The following is a 16167-nucleotide window of genomic DNA, read 5'->3' on the forward strand; positions in this document are numbered from 1 at the left end:
GCGACGTCCTCGTCGTCTAAGGTCACACCGAACACCCCATTCTCACACCTATAGCTATTTTCATATGCAGTAGAGCTATGCTCACCCGCGATCTACTTATTTGCAAGACATTTATGAAACCCGCCTTGATGTCATAAAACTTGACCTTGTTTGCTCGGGTTAGTCCTATATTCGACACCCGGGATCAACCCTGCTGTGATATATATACTACAAATACCTCATATATATATGCACGTGTGTGCTGTGTGTGAGATGAGTGTGCATGCGTGGGTGGGATTTCTGAGTATGGATTGTGATGTGATGGATATGGATGAGGATGGATATGCATGAGGATGGATGTGCATGAGAATGGATATGTGTGAGGATGGAGATGAGGGGTGAGGATTCGGCAGGAGTGAGCATATGTGGTATTTGGAGTGGGACTAGAACCACTCCCGGCCTGTGATGGGTCAACTGAGTGATGTGATGTGATATGTATGGATGAGTGAGGTGATGTGTGTGAGGAAACACGAATCCCCCTTCTTCTGATGAGAGCAGATCGGGGAGACGTGCTGTTTGGAAGGCTTGCTCTTGCCACACAAGGACCGAGTAGGGGTAACAACAGCTTGAGTCTTACCGTGCGCACCACATGCCCAGTATGGGTACGGGCCCACAAGGGGTCCCTTCAACCAGCGGCATTGGACTGTGAGGAGTTGAGGAGATAGTGTTAGGAGACAGGAGATGGATGTGCCTCCTGCGTGCCCCGATAGATCCATCCCGTGGGACGTCCCGGATTGTTGGATTCACAGCTTCGAGGGCACGCTTGCGTGCTGTTTCTAGCTCGAGGATGCAGGAAGATGCCGTTGGCGGGGATTACCGAACCGGTGTTGTCAGGACTTGGAGGATAGGCCGCCGCCAAGTTCTGCTTCGTGTGGGACCAGGTGTACAACCTCAGCAGAGTGTAAAACTATATGTATAGCCGCGTCCTCGGTTATGGACGAACTCAAGGGCTTTTAAGTTATCCTTCCATAGCGAGAGTTCTTCTTCTCTCCCCGAGTGTGTGAGATTCCGGCTGTGAGGCCGTTGAGACAAGGATGGGTGGGAGCTGTCCTCGTCGCAGTTTGAGTGCGAGTGAATATGATGAGATGGTGTTGTGGATGAGATTGGTATGGATGTATGGAGATGTGGGTTGGTGTGAGATATGCGAATTAATCATTATTACTTCGCATGCATAGGAAACCCCAGCTTTATCCTTGAAAAGGCATTTTCGCCCCTATCCTTGGCTTGCTTGCGGGGTGTTCGAATTAGTGACATGTGCGCCTTCTTGGCACAGACCTAGATGAGATGGAGATCCTGACAGCGAGCTTCGCCAACAACAGACACGAAGATGGAGGATTGCGGTGCTACGCTCAGTTTTTGCCTGTGGAGATCGCCGTGAATGCTTCCGCTACGATAGATGTTCTCTGATTGCTTAGCCAAGCTGTGGCTTTAGATTCCGGTCTGCGACCGATGTTTTGGCCTAAGTAAGGCTTGTATATCTTCTTTTCGCTGTTTTGTAATCGAAGTCTGGTAATGGTATCAACGAAACGATGTTCTGTGATAGCTTTTTGTATCCTCGGACTATCACAGGTGATTTTTGCCGGATTTCAGCACTTTGAAATTTCCGGTTCGTTTCATGTGCCTTACAGTAAAACCATATTCAAGTGAGTTGAAACTTTCATAGAAGTTGTATTACAGGGAAATAAGCTTACTGTTAAATTTTCAACCCATTTGGAGCTAATGTGAATTTTATAATATTCATGCAATGTGGTTTCAACATTTATTTGTGTGTTTTGCTATATGTTACTCTTAAGGACTATGGATCCCAAATTTTAACTAAAGCATTAACAGGGTAAAACAAGGTTACAATTTTTCCCAACATTTATTGAGCATTATAAACCCCTTTTTATATTATCCAAATATAAATTTAGAGTTTTGGTGAATTATTAAAATTTCTAGAGACATATTATCGGGCTCAAATTTTAACAGTAAACCAAACATGCCAAGATATTCCTACAGCAAAAATACCAATTTATTTAGAGCACGATGAAAGACGCCCTGGACGCCCTAAGAGGGGGGTGAATTAGGCGTTAACCTAGATTGTTGTCTCTAAACTCCTCTAGTCCATCTTATCAAAACCTACACAACTATTCTTTCTAAATGTGCTCTAGGTTTTGCTAAGTGTCCTAGCTCTACCGTAAAAGAGACTTGCAACCTAGTTTCCAATCCTAGAATATTTCTACTCTAGTAATGTAAAACACACTTGTAAGAATGTAAATGCGAAAGTTTAAGTGCGTAAAGTATAGCTAGGGAGAGAGATGCTAACTCCCGGGTGTAGATGATGACTCAGTGATTTATCCCGTGGTATCGGTTAGGCAAAGCCTTTCCACTAGTCCACGTTGTTGAAGTCCCGCGTAGGGGCCTTGTAACATAATCCACTCAGAGATCAAGTCATCCTAGTCCGTGCAGGGATCTAGGAACCTCATGGGCCAATGTGATCTTGCAATGGCAAGATCAACTTCTCGGTCGTGATAGCCCGAAGGGTGTCTCCCGAGCCGCTTCCCGTTAAGGGTAGAGCTTTGGTCGAACCGCCGAGGACCTCTCCTCCCTCTCACAAGTATGGAGGCGGCACACTCCACAAACCGGAGGGTCTCGCAAGACTACAAGCCGCTCATACAAGTCTTCGTGCGCGCAAGCACAGATAGGATTGAGACGCTCAGGTCTCACTAGCCGAAACAAGGGATAACTACCCTATTAAGCCCAATGATTGCTTGCATGAAGCTAACCTATGCTTTGGATGTGGGCAATGAAGCACTATGGTGACTTGGAACTCACAAATGTGTGCACTGGCTCTAAGAATGAAGTGGAATGAGTAGCTATGCACTAGAATGAACTCCTGAATATCCAAACACACTTGTGTGGCCGGCCAAGGGGGTATAAATAGCCCAAGCCACAAAAACTAGCCGTTGGAGAGAAGGTTGCTGCGGCTGACAGAACAGAGCCGGACCGCCCGGTGTACCAGTGCCAGACCGTCCGGCGTTAGCGCCGAACTGTCCGGTGTAGGCACCGGACCGTCCGGCGTGTGCTGACAGCCGGGCCCCACCTCCAACAAGCCGTTAGCAGACCGTTGGATCGATCGGTGAAGAATCGTTGGACCGTCCGGTGAGGACGTCGGATCGTCCGGCGTGTAGAAGCCCACCCGATCTTCAAATGTTGAAGCATCGGCTAACACTGTCTGTGATACCCACGACATCTCAAAGGCACCAACGTGGACATATGAACTTAACTCACATGAGTTCAGGTGTGAGTGAACTTGTGAGGCAAAGATAAGAATAGCTAACGAGGCTAAGTAAAAAAAAATGAAAACAACGTAACTCGATTTGTTGGCATAGATCAAAATATAAGAACTTTCATGAGGCTCTCCATGTAAAACTTGTGAAAAATAATACATTTAGAATAAATTTTTATAAATTTTCTGGTTTTGCTTGATTTTAAACTACAAATCAATAAATTTAGCTAAACCTAATCGAGAAGTGTAGCCATGTATTGGTTCTTGAAATACAGAGTCTGTGACCAGTTGGGACCCATCTTGACATCTAAATCCAAGCACCAAGTATGCAGGACATCATTTTCCCTCAATTCAATGGTCTGGATTTTCAAACAGCAGAGACCTTACAAATGTATATGATTTCTCTTCCAAAGTTTAAAAGGAAACTTGGCAAGCTCCCCAAATGAAATTTGAGGATCTATCCATGCACCTCACTTGTGCTAGGATCTGGATCTCCGTGGATAAGGTTTCACCTTTCAAACATCGAATTTGAGTCAGCCAAAGCAGTCATTTCAGCCATAATCAGGAATCATGCTAAAGTCTGGGGTTTTAGAATGAGCATCACAACCTCACCGCTATGTTTTTAACAATCATTTCAAACACTTAAATGAAAAGTATAATTTGTATACTCCTCTTCCACTCTGTTTATTAGGCCTGGTTTTAAAAAAAATTCAAATATGGTTTAATTTGGTGAATATGGGTCAAGCACTCACGTTTTAGTTCAGCCTGTATTCCTTCTCAAGTCTGAAAGCACAGACCAAAACATCAGCTTAGCCTTTAAATTCCTCAAAGGTTGGCATTGTAATTTTTATCAAAATAATTTATAAAAGTATAGGCATATAGTTATACTTCACATGAACTATATTCTTGATATCTAGAAGCAGAACTTCTAAACTTCTAGATGCCAATGTGAAAGCTGCAGGTTACTGGATTACGCCAACTGAATGTCCTGAAATTCTCTCTAAATACGTTGAATTTACCAAACTTCGGCGCAGCGTATCTCCCAAATCTTAGATTTTCAAACCTAGGTATGTATAACAAAGTTATAGCCTATTATACTATGAATAACTTTTGTATTAGGAGCTTGAGTCATAACTGCAAGGAATCTTGAGAAAAACTCAGAACATTGTCTGCCTGTCCGGTTCACATACCACAACACTCAAATTCAAACTCGAATGAGCCCTTCAACCGTCATCAAACTGGAACAGATCATTAAACACAATTTGTAGATAATTACCTGATGAATGATTTGGTATTTAAAGTTTTTGCAACGGATGAAAAAATTATGGACAAACAGAGAGGATAAGAGGAGGAACGCTGAAGAACTTGGAAGAGTTGCCATGCTCAGATTGTGTTCGCCACATTACTGCCCGCCACCGGCCGCCCGGCGCGCCGTACGCCGGTGTTGCCTTGTCCCCAGGCCATGCTCACTCAATTTTCCCTCTGCCCAAGGCGCCGAGACGACGCGCCTCCTCTTTTACTCCCTCCACCGGTCTCCCTCCTTCTCAGTCTCTCATCGGATGTGTTTAGATCCAAACTTCCCCCCAAATTCCACAATGTAAAAAGAAGATTCCCCATCACATCAAAAATGCCGGCACATGCATGGAGTAATAAATGTAGATGAAATCAAAAAATAATTGTACAATTTTCCCTCCTCTTGCGCCAAAGAAAGAACAGAGCAGCAGCAAAACAACTCGCCATCCTAAAGACCACCACTGCAGCCATCGCCTCACACGTCACACCTATACAACTGCACGGCCTCACCTTGCGTCAATCCTCCTCTGCTTGCTACCGAAGCGGCCGCCATGGTCCTCGGCGTGAGCTCCCAGTTCCCACCCCGGCTCCGCCCCTACACGTCTCATTCCAACGACCTCACGCTTCCTCACGGCAAGAATCAGCACCGCGTCACCCTACTCCATCGTTTCCCAAATATACCGGCCGTCGAAGCCAAGCCAAGAACCCCCTCCGTCGAACGCCGCCGCCGCAGGCTGCACGTGCCGTGTTGAGCCCTCGCCTGGGCCTTCTCTTAGCGCGTGAGCTTGGGGAACGGACCCTAAGCGTCCTGGGGTACGCGCCACGCACGTCCCCCTCCTCTCCCCACGGCTCCGCTCGCTGGCGCGCCTGCCGTCGAGGCGTCGAGCCCGGCCGGCCGGTGTCGTCTCTGTTTTTCCCCTGCATCCGTTCAGAGGTATAGGGTTGAAAATGGGACGGGAAAATCCCGTCCCCCCGGCTCCGTTTACCGTTTAAACCGACCGTAAACTGTTTTCATGAAAAAAATGGGAAAACAAAACGGGAAAACGGGCGGGAACGGGAACGGGAACGGTTGGAGTGTTTTCCCGACCGTTTTCACGGTTCTCGTTTTCAGCCGGGAAAATTCCCGCGGGAATTCCCGTATTTGTCGTAGTCGGCTGTATTACCTGTGTTGGAAACGTGAATTGTTGTTTGCATGTGTTCCAACGTGAATTGTGAATTCGTGATTCACTTTACCTGTGTTTCTTAGTTATACGAGTCTTGTTTCCATGTTATTTATGCATAGTTGTAATTATTTTATCGAGTTAAATGTTTGAAGTGGTTGTATGTATTTTCCCGTTTTGAGTTATCGATTCCCGATCGTAATCGGCATGCTCCCGACCGATTGATTCCGTTCCCGATATCCCGTAATACCGATTTCGTTTTTCCGTCCGATTTTCCCGTTCCCGTTTCCGTTCCCGACCAAAAAATACAGTTGCGGGAACGGTTGAGGGGTTTTCCCGACCGTTTTCATCCCTACAGAGGTAGAAGAAGGGTATATTTGCACAAACCCCCCTGTAGTTTATTTGCTTTTATGTTTCTCTTGAAGGTACTGTGTATTGAGTCTAAGTGAAATATCTAATAACTCCCTGCAGTTACTTGCTTTTACGTGTAGCCGCTAGATCTGGAACGATTTAGAAATGGGAATAATCATTTCATGCAAACTTAACCATGCTATTAAAAATCATATGGAAATGGTAAAAATATGAAACAAATTTTGTTGGACTCCATGTGTTATGATATCTACACAGTTAATAGAACTTGACATGTGCAAAGACCATTTTGCCCCTACTATATTGTATGCATGTTTAATTTTGAAATAAATGAAAGAAATAGCTACAGAATTCCAAAAATGATGAAACTTGGACATTGAACAGCAAGTATCATTTAACTGTAGGGGGAAATGGACACCCCCGGCACTCGTTGTTTTAATCATGCTTTACCATATTTTTTATGTCACGTGCATTTAATGAAGAAATATGAAAAAGAAACTAAACATGCATGATAAACCGTTAAAGTGAAATGTGGGCTTTATCACCTCCGAAAATCATGAATATGCTACAGTAGCATATTGATGCTATGTATGATGCTCTATAAAGTTTAAACCCTAGAACTTAATGTTTAATAGACGCTTAAACATGTTTCACCTATATGTGTATTCAAATATGTAAAAACAATTTTATTGAAACTTGCTTAATAGGCTACTCAAAGATCATCATAGCACCCTAATGATCATTATAGCGCACCTAAATATTTTCATACATGTTGCTCACTTTCTTGATGGTCAAATAGATGTATTTGTGCCATAGGCGATGTATAACAAATAATCAGAAAAGTGGTATTAGGTCAGGCGTGCCCTAAATGATCCACCAATGTAGCCCTGGCCACGTTACTGTTAAAAACATGCTTAAATCATTTTTGCAAGTCATTTTTGCACCGTTTTGACATACACTTAATGTCTTAAGTAAATAATAAATAAACCTAGAAATAAAGATATTAGGAACATGAGTGTTCATGTGATTCAAATAAGTTGTATTCTATCTGTAGTGTTGACGTGCCATGCATAGTTTGATGAGAAAGTTTGAACTAAAACATTTAAATACTATACTTAAATACTACTAAACACTATGTTTGCATAAATAGAGGGAATAGAAGATGCATGTTCTCCTTAGTTAAATTTTTAGCTCCAGAAGTTAATGTATGAACCTGAAGTTAAAAGACTAAGCTCAATACATGCATTGTTCGATTTTTAGTAATTCACGAGATGCACAAGTAAATCTACAAACTAATTTGATAGCTATGTTACATGATTGTTACTATCTTTGCGAATTTTCATATCATTTGAGTCACAGAAACTTCCAGAACCGAAATAACAAGCCTAACTCACCTTGAAAATGAATAAACGATTAAATGCATGTTTTAAATTAAAGTCCAAAAACTTTTCCCCTACAATTATGATACAGTTTTGACGTGTATTTGGTTTGAAATGGATCTGGTAGTTCAAGGTTGGTGAAAGAGCGCAAGTAACCTCTAACTGTGATGATAAAGGTGAGAAGGAGAGCAATAATAAGTTGTTTTGTCATTTTAATTGCGAATGCATATTAACTATCATCTCATGCACATATGCATGTCACATATAGGATCGCTAATCTTACGATATTGGAGCTGATCTGGAGGATTTTGGTGGCCATGGTTATCATATAGCGGTGAAGCCCGAAGAATAAGAATCTATTATCAACTAACTTCATTTGGTTTTCACAGTCTTCACTTGAGGTAGGTACCTTTATGGTGCCTATAATGACCATGCTCATTTTCCTACTTAGCATATCACATTATTTTTATTGTTCATCTATTCTGATGCTATCTAAGTTTAGGAGTTGGTTGAAAACCCCTATACATGAACTACCCCTTTTTACCATGTCCTTGATCCCTTTGATAGCAAAGATTAAAATGAACATGGTGTAGTGCTTAGTTGCCTAGTTACGGTAGATACAAGTGAATAGAGTCACTTGTTGTAGGAAAACTTGTCAAATGCTTTTACGAATCGAAAATCTTTTTATTATGAAATGGAATTGTTCACACGTTAAAGACCGGGCGGAGGTTTATTTGAGTGTGCAGGTGATGACAAGGTAAGTTATGGACTCCGCCCGAGTCGCCCTAAGGACTATGTCGTTGTCGGCCATGCCTTCAGCATCACCACTTTTTGCTAGTATGCATAGGAGGGGCCGTGGGACCCTCTAAACACTTTCCTTTCGCTTGCCCGAAGAACAGGGGCACAGGTCCTACCCGCTTAAGGTGGTGTAGTAGGGTCCTGAGGATTAGGTTCCACAGGAGCTGGATCCGGTCAAAGACCGAGATAACGCCTGTGGGGAGACCGTCCCCAGGGGCGAGGCGGGAGTGTCTCGAACTTGGGGCAAGACAGGAGAGTGTAGATATATGTGGTGGGACGTAGCGGCAAGTAGGCATATGACATTTGTTGGCATATGTGAAAGCCGTACGGGTCCAAAGCATATGTCGTGCAAATTAGGACATTCACAAGAATAGTAAGTCGATTCGAATCGCGAGACGGTGCTTGATCGCGACTGGCATCGTAGACAAGTCATTTAAGGTTTCCTGCTGTTTTGAAAACCCCTTTACTATGCTTATTTATGTTCTTGCTCATACCATGCTTTACATATGTTTATGATTATGCAGTAACTATGTTGTTATATCTCTTTTCAAATGCCATGAAATCTGATTTCATTATGCTACAACACACTTATAATAAAACTTGGGCTAAGGACTCACTTAGTAATTGCTTAAGGTTGCTGAGCCAAGTCCACAAATAGCCTTTCATATCCTTGAGCGTCTAGAGTCGGGCGTTTCTATGCCCTAGGTTGCATATGTCCCCTGAGTACATTTCCAGTACTTAGGGTTTTGTTTCTTTTGTCTTTGTCTATCCACCTTTGCCAGGTTGCTGCGTGATCGAGGATGGTCCGGTGGGCTCGTGACCATGCCTCGGTGTTTACTCGTTGAGTGTTCTGCATCGACGTATGTCATTCTTCCGCCGCGAGAAAACAACAAACTTGATATATTGAGTACTCTGATGAATTCAAACTTATTCAAATTCAAGTGTTGTATCATTGAATCTAAATTTATGTAACCATGTCTGTGATGATGTAATTGTTGTGGCTCCTTCGCGAGCTTAATGTGTATGAATATCGGTCTCTCGGATTGGTTGAATCGAGCACCATTTCAGGGTGACTCGACGGACTACCGGAGTTAGCCTATTTTATGCGCTTTGTGGGCCAAAGGTGGCAGAAGCGCATAAACGGGGTTTTAGCTCGGCCGGTTCCGCCACACTGTCCGGCGCTATCACGGACCGTCCGGCGCTTGACTCAGCACCGGGTCTTCGCAGCTCCTGTCGCCAGACCGTCCAGCGTCCGTACGCCGGACCGTCCAGCGTTGGCGCCGGCCGTCCGGCGTATGCGTTTTCCTTCTGCTGCCGTCTTATTTTCCTCGAAAAATTCCGGACCGCTGTGTAGTAGCATCTGAGGACTTTCTTGGGGTCTTGATGTGTTCCTTTGAAGTGTTTGTGCCCCCAAGTTCGTCTCTTGCATCCTGGAACTAAGATGTAACGCCCCGAAAATCACACCCTGAAAATTTCTTGAACTCGTCCCAAAATTCAAAACGATTTTTGAAAGCAAATTTGAACTTGGTTGCTTACAAGTTTGAGCATAACAATAGTCCGTGGTCAACCTCTTCCGAACCACCCCTACCTCTAAAGCTCCATCTCTCTCTCCCCCCTTTTCTCTCCGTCCGAACCGATCCCAAAACCCTAAACTCAAAAAGGACAGAGGACCCCTCTCTTGTCTCCCACCTTCCCTCTCCTCTTCTTTTTCACCCAATCCAAACACACAATGACCTCACACAACACCCTTGGATTCTTTGCCATGGAAATATCCAAGAAAAATACCCCAAAGTCCCTTGATCAAAGCCCTAAGAAAGTACCTAGAGAAATACCTTGAAAATCGAATTGGAAAAAGAGAAAAGCCTCAACGGGCCGCCTCCCTCCCTCGGTCTGCTCCCTCTCTCTCCCTTTGGCCCAGCCTGCCCCCTTCCCCTCTCGCGCCCGCGCCCGCGCCCACCTGGGCTAGCCCACTCACCCCGGCCCAACTCTCTTTCCCCGGCCCCGCCAGGCCATGCGCTCGCGCCCCCTTCCTCTCTCTCTGACGCACCGGCCCCACCGGCCAGTGTCGTCTTCCTCCTCCTGCCCCGCGCGGCCGCCGTCGTCGTCCCCGTGCCGCGCTGGTCCCCCTCTCACCGACAACTCGCCGGTCCCTCCCGGCCCCGCCTCAGCCCCGTTCTGACCGGACCCCGCCCCATCCTCCACCGGACCCCGTCCCCGCACACGACCCTCCTCCCCCATCGCTGCCGTGTGGCCGCATTCCGCGCCCGTCCCCCACCCCCTGTCTCCTCCTCCCTCGCCGTCGTGCTCACCATCCCCACCGGTCCCCACTGCCCCACAGCCGCAACGCCTCCCTGTGTGCCACGCGCACCGCGCTTCGCCCCCACCGCCGCTCCACGCCAAGGCCAGCACAGCCACGGCCATGGCTGCCGCCGCCCAGCCCCTCCTCAGCGACTATAAAAAGGCCCCCTGAGCTCCCTTACAACTCGCACCAGCTCGCAGATCATCGAGCTCTCCTTCCCCCTTCCAATTGCACCATCCACTGCCCCGACAGGCTCGCCGGCGGAGCCTAGCTCCACCGCGCCGCCGTGCCTCGGTGAACCCCCCTCCCGGCCAAAATCCCACGTGCCGAACCCCCTAGCCAAGTTCGCCTTCGTCCCCTCTCCCTCCCCGGGCTGTTCTTGGGGCTAGAACCGGCTCGCCGGCGGCAAACCGCCGGCGAACCGCCGTCGGACCCCCCCTTCCCCTCGCCGGCCGGTTCAATCGAACCGAGCCCGACGCCGTCCCCGCCGTCGCCTCCCCTCCACCGCTGACCCGTGGGCCCAGCCCCAACGGCGTCCGCCGCGCCGTCGCCTGCCGCGCACGCCCGCGTGGGCCGCCACTGCGCCATTGGGCCGAGCCAGGCCGAAATCCTGACACACGCAGAAAGTGGCAAAAGTCCAAATAGCCTCCCTGAACTTCTACAAAAGGCCCAATCTACCCCCTGTGACCAATTTCCTCCCCGAAAACCCTACCCGGACTCCGTTTTCGATAGTTTTCGAACCATTGAACTCATAGTGAAGGACCCTATGTCGCTCCACCCACATGGCCCCTCTGACAAAATTACAAAAACCCCTTGCCTTTATCTATATTTACAACTATTCCGTCCGAACCCTGTTTCGGCCCACCATCCGTCAAAACACGTCCCGCTGAAACCCTAAACCCGCTCCCGCCAACTCGCCCATTTATAAATAGGCCGGGAAGGTTGCCACTCCATTTGCGCCTTCCAATATCAGTCACTCTCTCGCTCGGCTTGGTGAAAAACTTACCACGCCCGAGTCAAGCTGCTAATGGTTTGGGCTGAGCCTAGTTTGAATGGTTTGGTTTTGCTACTTAGTCTCGTTTGGTTTGGTGGCAAATGGGCTAAGATATTTACCAGTCTGGTTTGGTTTGGTTTATTTAGTATAAGGGATCGGTTCAGTTGGGATTGGGGTTTAAATGGGTTGTCTACGTGCATACTCACCACTCGAATTTTCAACCATTGGATGAAGATCCTACGGGTGTTTTTCATCTTCAACCTCCAGACAGGTGTAGCCAACAAGCCTCTTCACCATAGAGTCCATCGGAGACAGAACCAGAGCTAACAGGTAGGCAGTGTAGAACGTGGCCGGATCCTCCTAACCGGAGTCCGGGGCCGTGGTGCACAGGCGGCGGCTGTGGCGCGGGATCACGTCTCCAGTCGATTCCATGGACAGCCAGCAACCCATCGCATGCCTTCTCGCGCTGCGCGGCGCGCCTTGGCCCACCCAATCGCCGAGCAAGGGAGGGGCGACTGCGCACGCGCAGCATGCGTCGGCCACGCACTGCCGCATCGGCGGCGTGACGCCGGTGGGGACGGGAGCTGCGGCACCGCCGCTTCACGGAAGCAAATGAGGTCGGGACTCAGCACCTCGAGGTGGGCCGCAGGGCCTGTGGCTGTCGCTCGCTCGCGCTCGTGAAGCAAGTAATCAACCCATAGTCGTAAGCGGTTCAATTGATTTCAAAAGCAATGCAATTTGGTTCTGGTTCGGTTTTGGAAGCATTTGGATTAGTGTGGTGTGGTTTAATCGGTGAGAATACTACTAGTTGGTTCGGTGCGGTTTTAGTTTGGATTCTGCACCATTAGCAGCTTTACGCCCGAGTACCCCACCCATCCTCCCGTGCTTCGCGCCGGTAGTTGGTCGACCGTCGGTCCACCTTCTCACACGTGGCCATCGATCTCCTTTGCACGGCATATGCCCCGGCCATACGAAAGAATTGGATTTTGGGCCTGCAATTAGGCTCCCACCTCAGCCCATTTCTGAATAGGCCGTTTCTAAAGAACCCGCCGCAGTCTCGTCCTCATCTTTCCTCAGTCCTCACTCCCATCACCTACACCTAGGGTTTGCCTCCCCTTCTGGCCGCCGCCTCCTGCCCCTCCCTCTTCATCGCCCTTCTTCGTCTTCCCTGAACGCCGACCTCGCGTCTTCTCCGCCGCCCCGATCGACGCCGCTGTCGAGGACTCTGTGCTCTCTGCTTGAAGGTATCTGTCTCACTCTCGCGTCAAATCCGCTCCGACGGGATGAACTTTGTGTCGATTTGTGGTAGATTTATATGCCAGGCTAGTTTGCTCTAGATCCGTGCTGAAATAGACAACAATCTTATATGTTATTTTGATTTGAGGGATAAGTTTTTTCCCTTCTGATAATCCTTTATGACACTCTGTTCTTGCTGTTAGCGGTAGCTGTCTAATTCGTTCAAAATAACCACGCAACCGTAGGGAGGGACCCTCCTCCGTTGAATCTCTACTTCTTTTGAGTGTCAGTAGTGTTTCCACCAGCATTATTCACATTCATTTTCTTGACTCGTGGTATGGTTTGTCTTAACTTGTTAGGAAGCCTGTATGTTGAAGATGAGCTGCCAGAAGTTGAGCCGTCAGTATCTGCATTTGGTGATGAACGAGGGGCGTGGCTTGTACTCGTTGAGGCACATGGACGTGTCTAAGCTCTTCTACCCATCGACACCTGAAGCACTGGATGCAGAGGCTCAAGTGAAGAAGAAGAAGAAGAAGAATGGCATCAATAAAGTTGGGAGCATCGGCAGATTGCCTAGACCGAGCATGTACTTCGAATCACACACCCGCGGTGCATCTAGTCCAGACAGTTTGACTAATGTGTTTGCTCTCTTTGGGGAGAGCAAGAACAAGATCCTCTACTCAGATGCAAATGGTCACACCACAATCTACAACACTAGCTTGCACTCCTTCACACCAATGCCTGATATGCATTTTCCCAAGGGGCCCAATTGTATGGCTGCTCATATCACTCGCACTGCTGATCATGCAAGGTCTGATTTTGCAATCAACCCGACAGTGGATCATGAATTCTTCGATGAGAACCCCATTGGTGACCACACTGACAGCCTCTACATGATGCACATGGACCAGGAACAGGGCAGCTTTGAAGTGCTTGCATACTACCCTGTGGGGTACTGGAAATGGCGCGTACTCCCATTGCCACCATTCTTTGACGACCAGGATTACAAGGTCTGCAGTGACATTCCTTATGCAGTCATCGATGGTACCCGAATCTGTGTATCATCTGACACCACAACTTATTCTTTTGACACGGTGTCGCTTAAGTGGAGCAAGACTGGAGACTGGGTGCTGCCCTTTCACAGCAAAGCGGAGTATGTTCCTGAGCTGAACCTGTGGATTGGCCTTTCTGCTAGCAGCCATTCCAACCTGTGCGCTTTGGACCTTTCCACTTCTGCCATGGATTCTTGTGATGTGGTGCCGACAGTGCAGAATGTTAGGTTTGATGTTGACCTACCTGAGGACTGGTCACTGAAAAGTAGCAACTTGGTGAACCTGGGTGGCGGCCGATTTTGCATTGCTACGTTTTTCGATACTGCAGATGGCGGTCCAAAGACGACTGTCTTCACTGGTGTGGATGTGTTGCCCTGTGGTGACAATCAACAAAGGGAACCGGCTGTCCTCAGGATCAAGCACAAGTCCAAATGCCTTGTCACAGACAGGATCCAGTATGTGCTATGAACTGCCACCAATGATGCTCTCGTCTTGGCTGATGCAACCAATTGCTACATACTGTCCGTATCATTGTTTATGGTGTTTGTGAGGCATTTACTGAGGGTTGGATGAGTACTACTAATATTACCCGTCTATCTTATCTTTCCTGTAATGTCTAACCAGCCTGCATACTCTGTTATTCTGCCGATCCAGTTAGTATGAACATTTATACTTTAGTTCTTATTATCTTTTATTCTGTTCTAAATTATAGTTCACTTTGTGTTTGTCTCAAGTCCAAATTCTCAAAACTTTGACCTGTTTTTTTTTGAAAATCCATGAGTATTTATAAATTCAAATAGTTATACTCAGTTATAAATTGAGTCTTTTATTTTTTATAAATGCATAGCTTTTATTATATACATAGCCTTTATTATATCCTGGGTATAGTATTTTGGATGCGCAGCAAGTCAAAATAGAGGGAGTACTAAGAGTTATCTAATAAAAATTTTGATGGAGTTAACTGTATGTTATTTATGTGATTTTCTACTACTTTAAGGACTAGAGTGCCCGTGCTGCAACGGCAGAACTCTTATATAGGGTTATATTCAATTTCGAGCATTCAATTATGTGATACAAAGGTAATTTGGAACTTTCAATTAATTAACAAAGTAAATATGTACAACGGGTTAGATTAATCATAGCACTATTTTATTTCGCTGGAAATCTAGGATGAAAAGTACCGTTCGTTGGTTCTTATGAAAGAAAAACACTGCACATAAGGGCCTTGTTCCCTTAGTTCAAGTCTCGGCTTGTTTCGGCACTCTCTCTCTCTCACACAAAATACTATAGAATCAGTCTATATACATAATCAAAGCACCTACCTGAACAGATGTGTCGTAACAATAAAATACAGCATTGCCCCTCTTTACCGCTATGCTAATTTCATGAACAAAGAAATATAAGGAAGCAGCGGGAGTGACGTGCGCATGGAGCGGAGCTAGGAGGCGAGGGAAAGGGGCGACGAAAGTGTCACATGGCCTTCGAGGAGCTCGGGGAGCCTTTGGGTCCATAGGCACATCCTTACAAAAACACTAACGGTGTGGATTGTGTTTGGGGAGGCAGTGGGAGCCCGGCCAGCAGCCCAACTGCCATCTTGAGATGTTGTTTGGTGGCGAGCCGGTCTGGGGTACCCAGAACATACAGATAGCTGGAGATGGAAGCACAAGTTCAAGTCATCAGTTGTTCTATACCAGATCAATGATCAGAAGTGAATCTCAACTTCATTTGCAATAAATTTACAACAAAAATACTTAAGAGCAGATCATTTGTTCTTCATGTTGCATCATGCAAGGAGAAATCCTCATAGTTAAAAACTATTGCACAACCAAGCTGACTTGCACACATCCGAACAAAATAGTTCCTCAGCTTCAACAAATAAAATGAAGACATCACTGGCAAAATTATTCAATCTTTGGCCTCAGCTATGTAATAAGGTGGAGTTATTCACTAAGTTGTAGTCATTGGTGGCTGCAAGCAACTAAAGAGAGAAACATGAACAAAGAACCAAGAAGAACCAAATCCAACTTCATGGTTGTCATGGAACCCTGGGGACACCATTCAATGTCATCATCACAAGCAAAGACTTGGTGTTGCAACTGAATGAATGTCACACAGGGGCTTCCTGGCAGTCATGAAAGAACTAGTAATGAAAGAACCAGTCAAGAAGCAAAATAGCAGCCACCTCATATATATGTTTGCACCACAGGCCATTTTCAATCCCACATGATTCACCAAGAAAATTACAAACAAACAACAACAGCAAATGAGAGAAAATGAAAC

The 16167-nt window shown here is 46.5% G+C and overlaps 1 protein-coding gene and 1 long non-coding RNA gene across 3 annotated transcripts; both read left to right on the forward strand.

The window, feature by feature from the left end:
• The first annotated feature begins 4913 nt into the window (after nucleotides 1–4913).
• Nucleotides 4914–9330, forward strand: LOC120641114. Its single transcript, XR_005662144.1, has 5 exons — nucleotides 4914–5534; nucleotides 6121–6131; nucleotides 7636–7684; nucleotides 7777–7909; nucleotides 9089–9330. It is a non-coding gene; the product is annotated as an uncharacterized LOC120641114 (long non-coding RNA).
• A 1452-nt stretch (nucleotides 9331–10782) lies between these two features.
• On the forward strand, nucleotides 10783–14574 carry LOC120641115. 2 transcript variants are annotated; one of them, XM_039917090.1, is made up of 2 exons: nucleotides 10783–12843; nucleotides 13195–14574. In XM_039917090.1, exon 2 carries the CDS (start codon nucleotides 13204–13206, stop codon nucleotides 14353–14355), a length of 1152 nt encoding a protein of 383 aa, XP_039773024.1. In that variant the 5' UTR covers nucleotides 10783–12843; nucleotides 13195–13203; the 3' UTR covers nucleotides 14356–14574. The 2 variants fall into 2 exon arrangements, with proteins under 2 accessions (XP_039773024.1, XP_039773025.1); XM_039917091.1 differs by having other exon boundaries at nucleotides 13199–14574.
• Nucleotides 14575–16167: the final 1593 nt, after the last annotated feature.

Source organism: Panicum virgatum, chromosome 7K (assembly GCF_016808335.1).
Source record: "Panicum virgatum strain AP13 chromosome 7K, P.virgatum_v5, whole genome shotgun sequence".
Lineage (NCBI taxonomy): Eukaryota > Viridiplantae > Streptophyta > Magnoliopsida > Poales > Poaceae > Panicum > Panicum virgatum.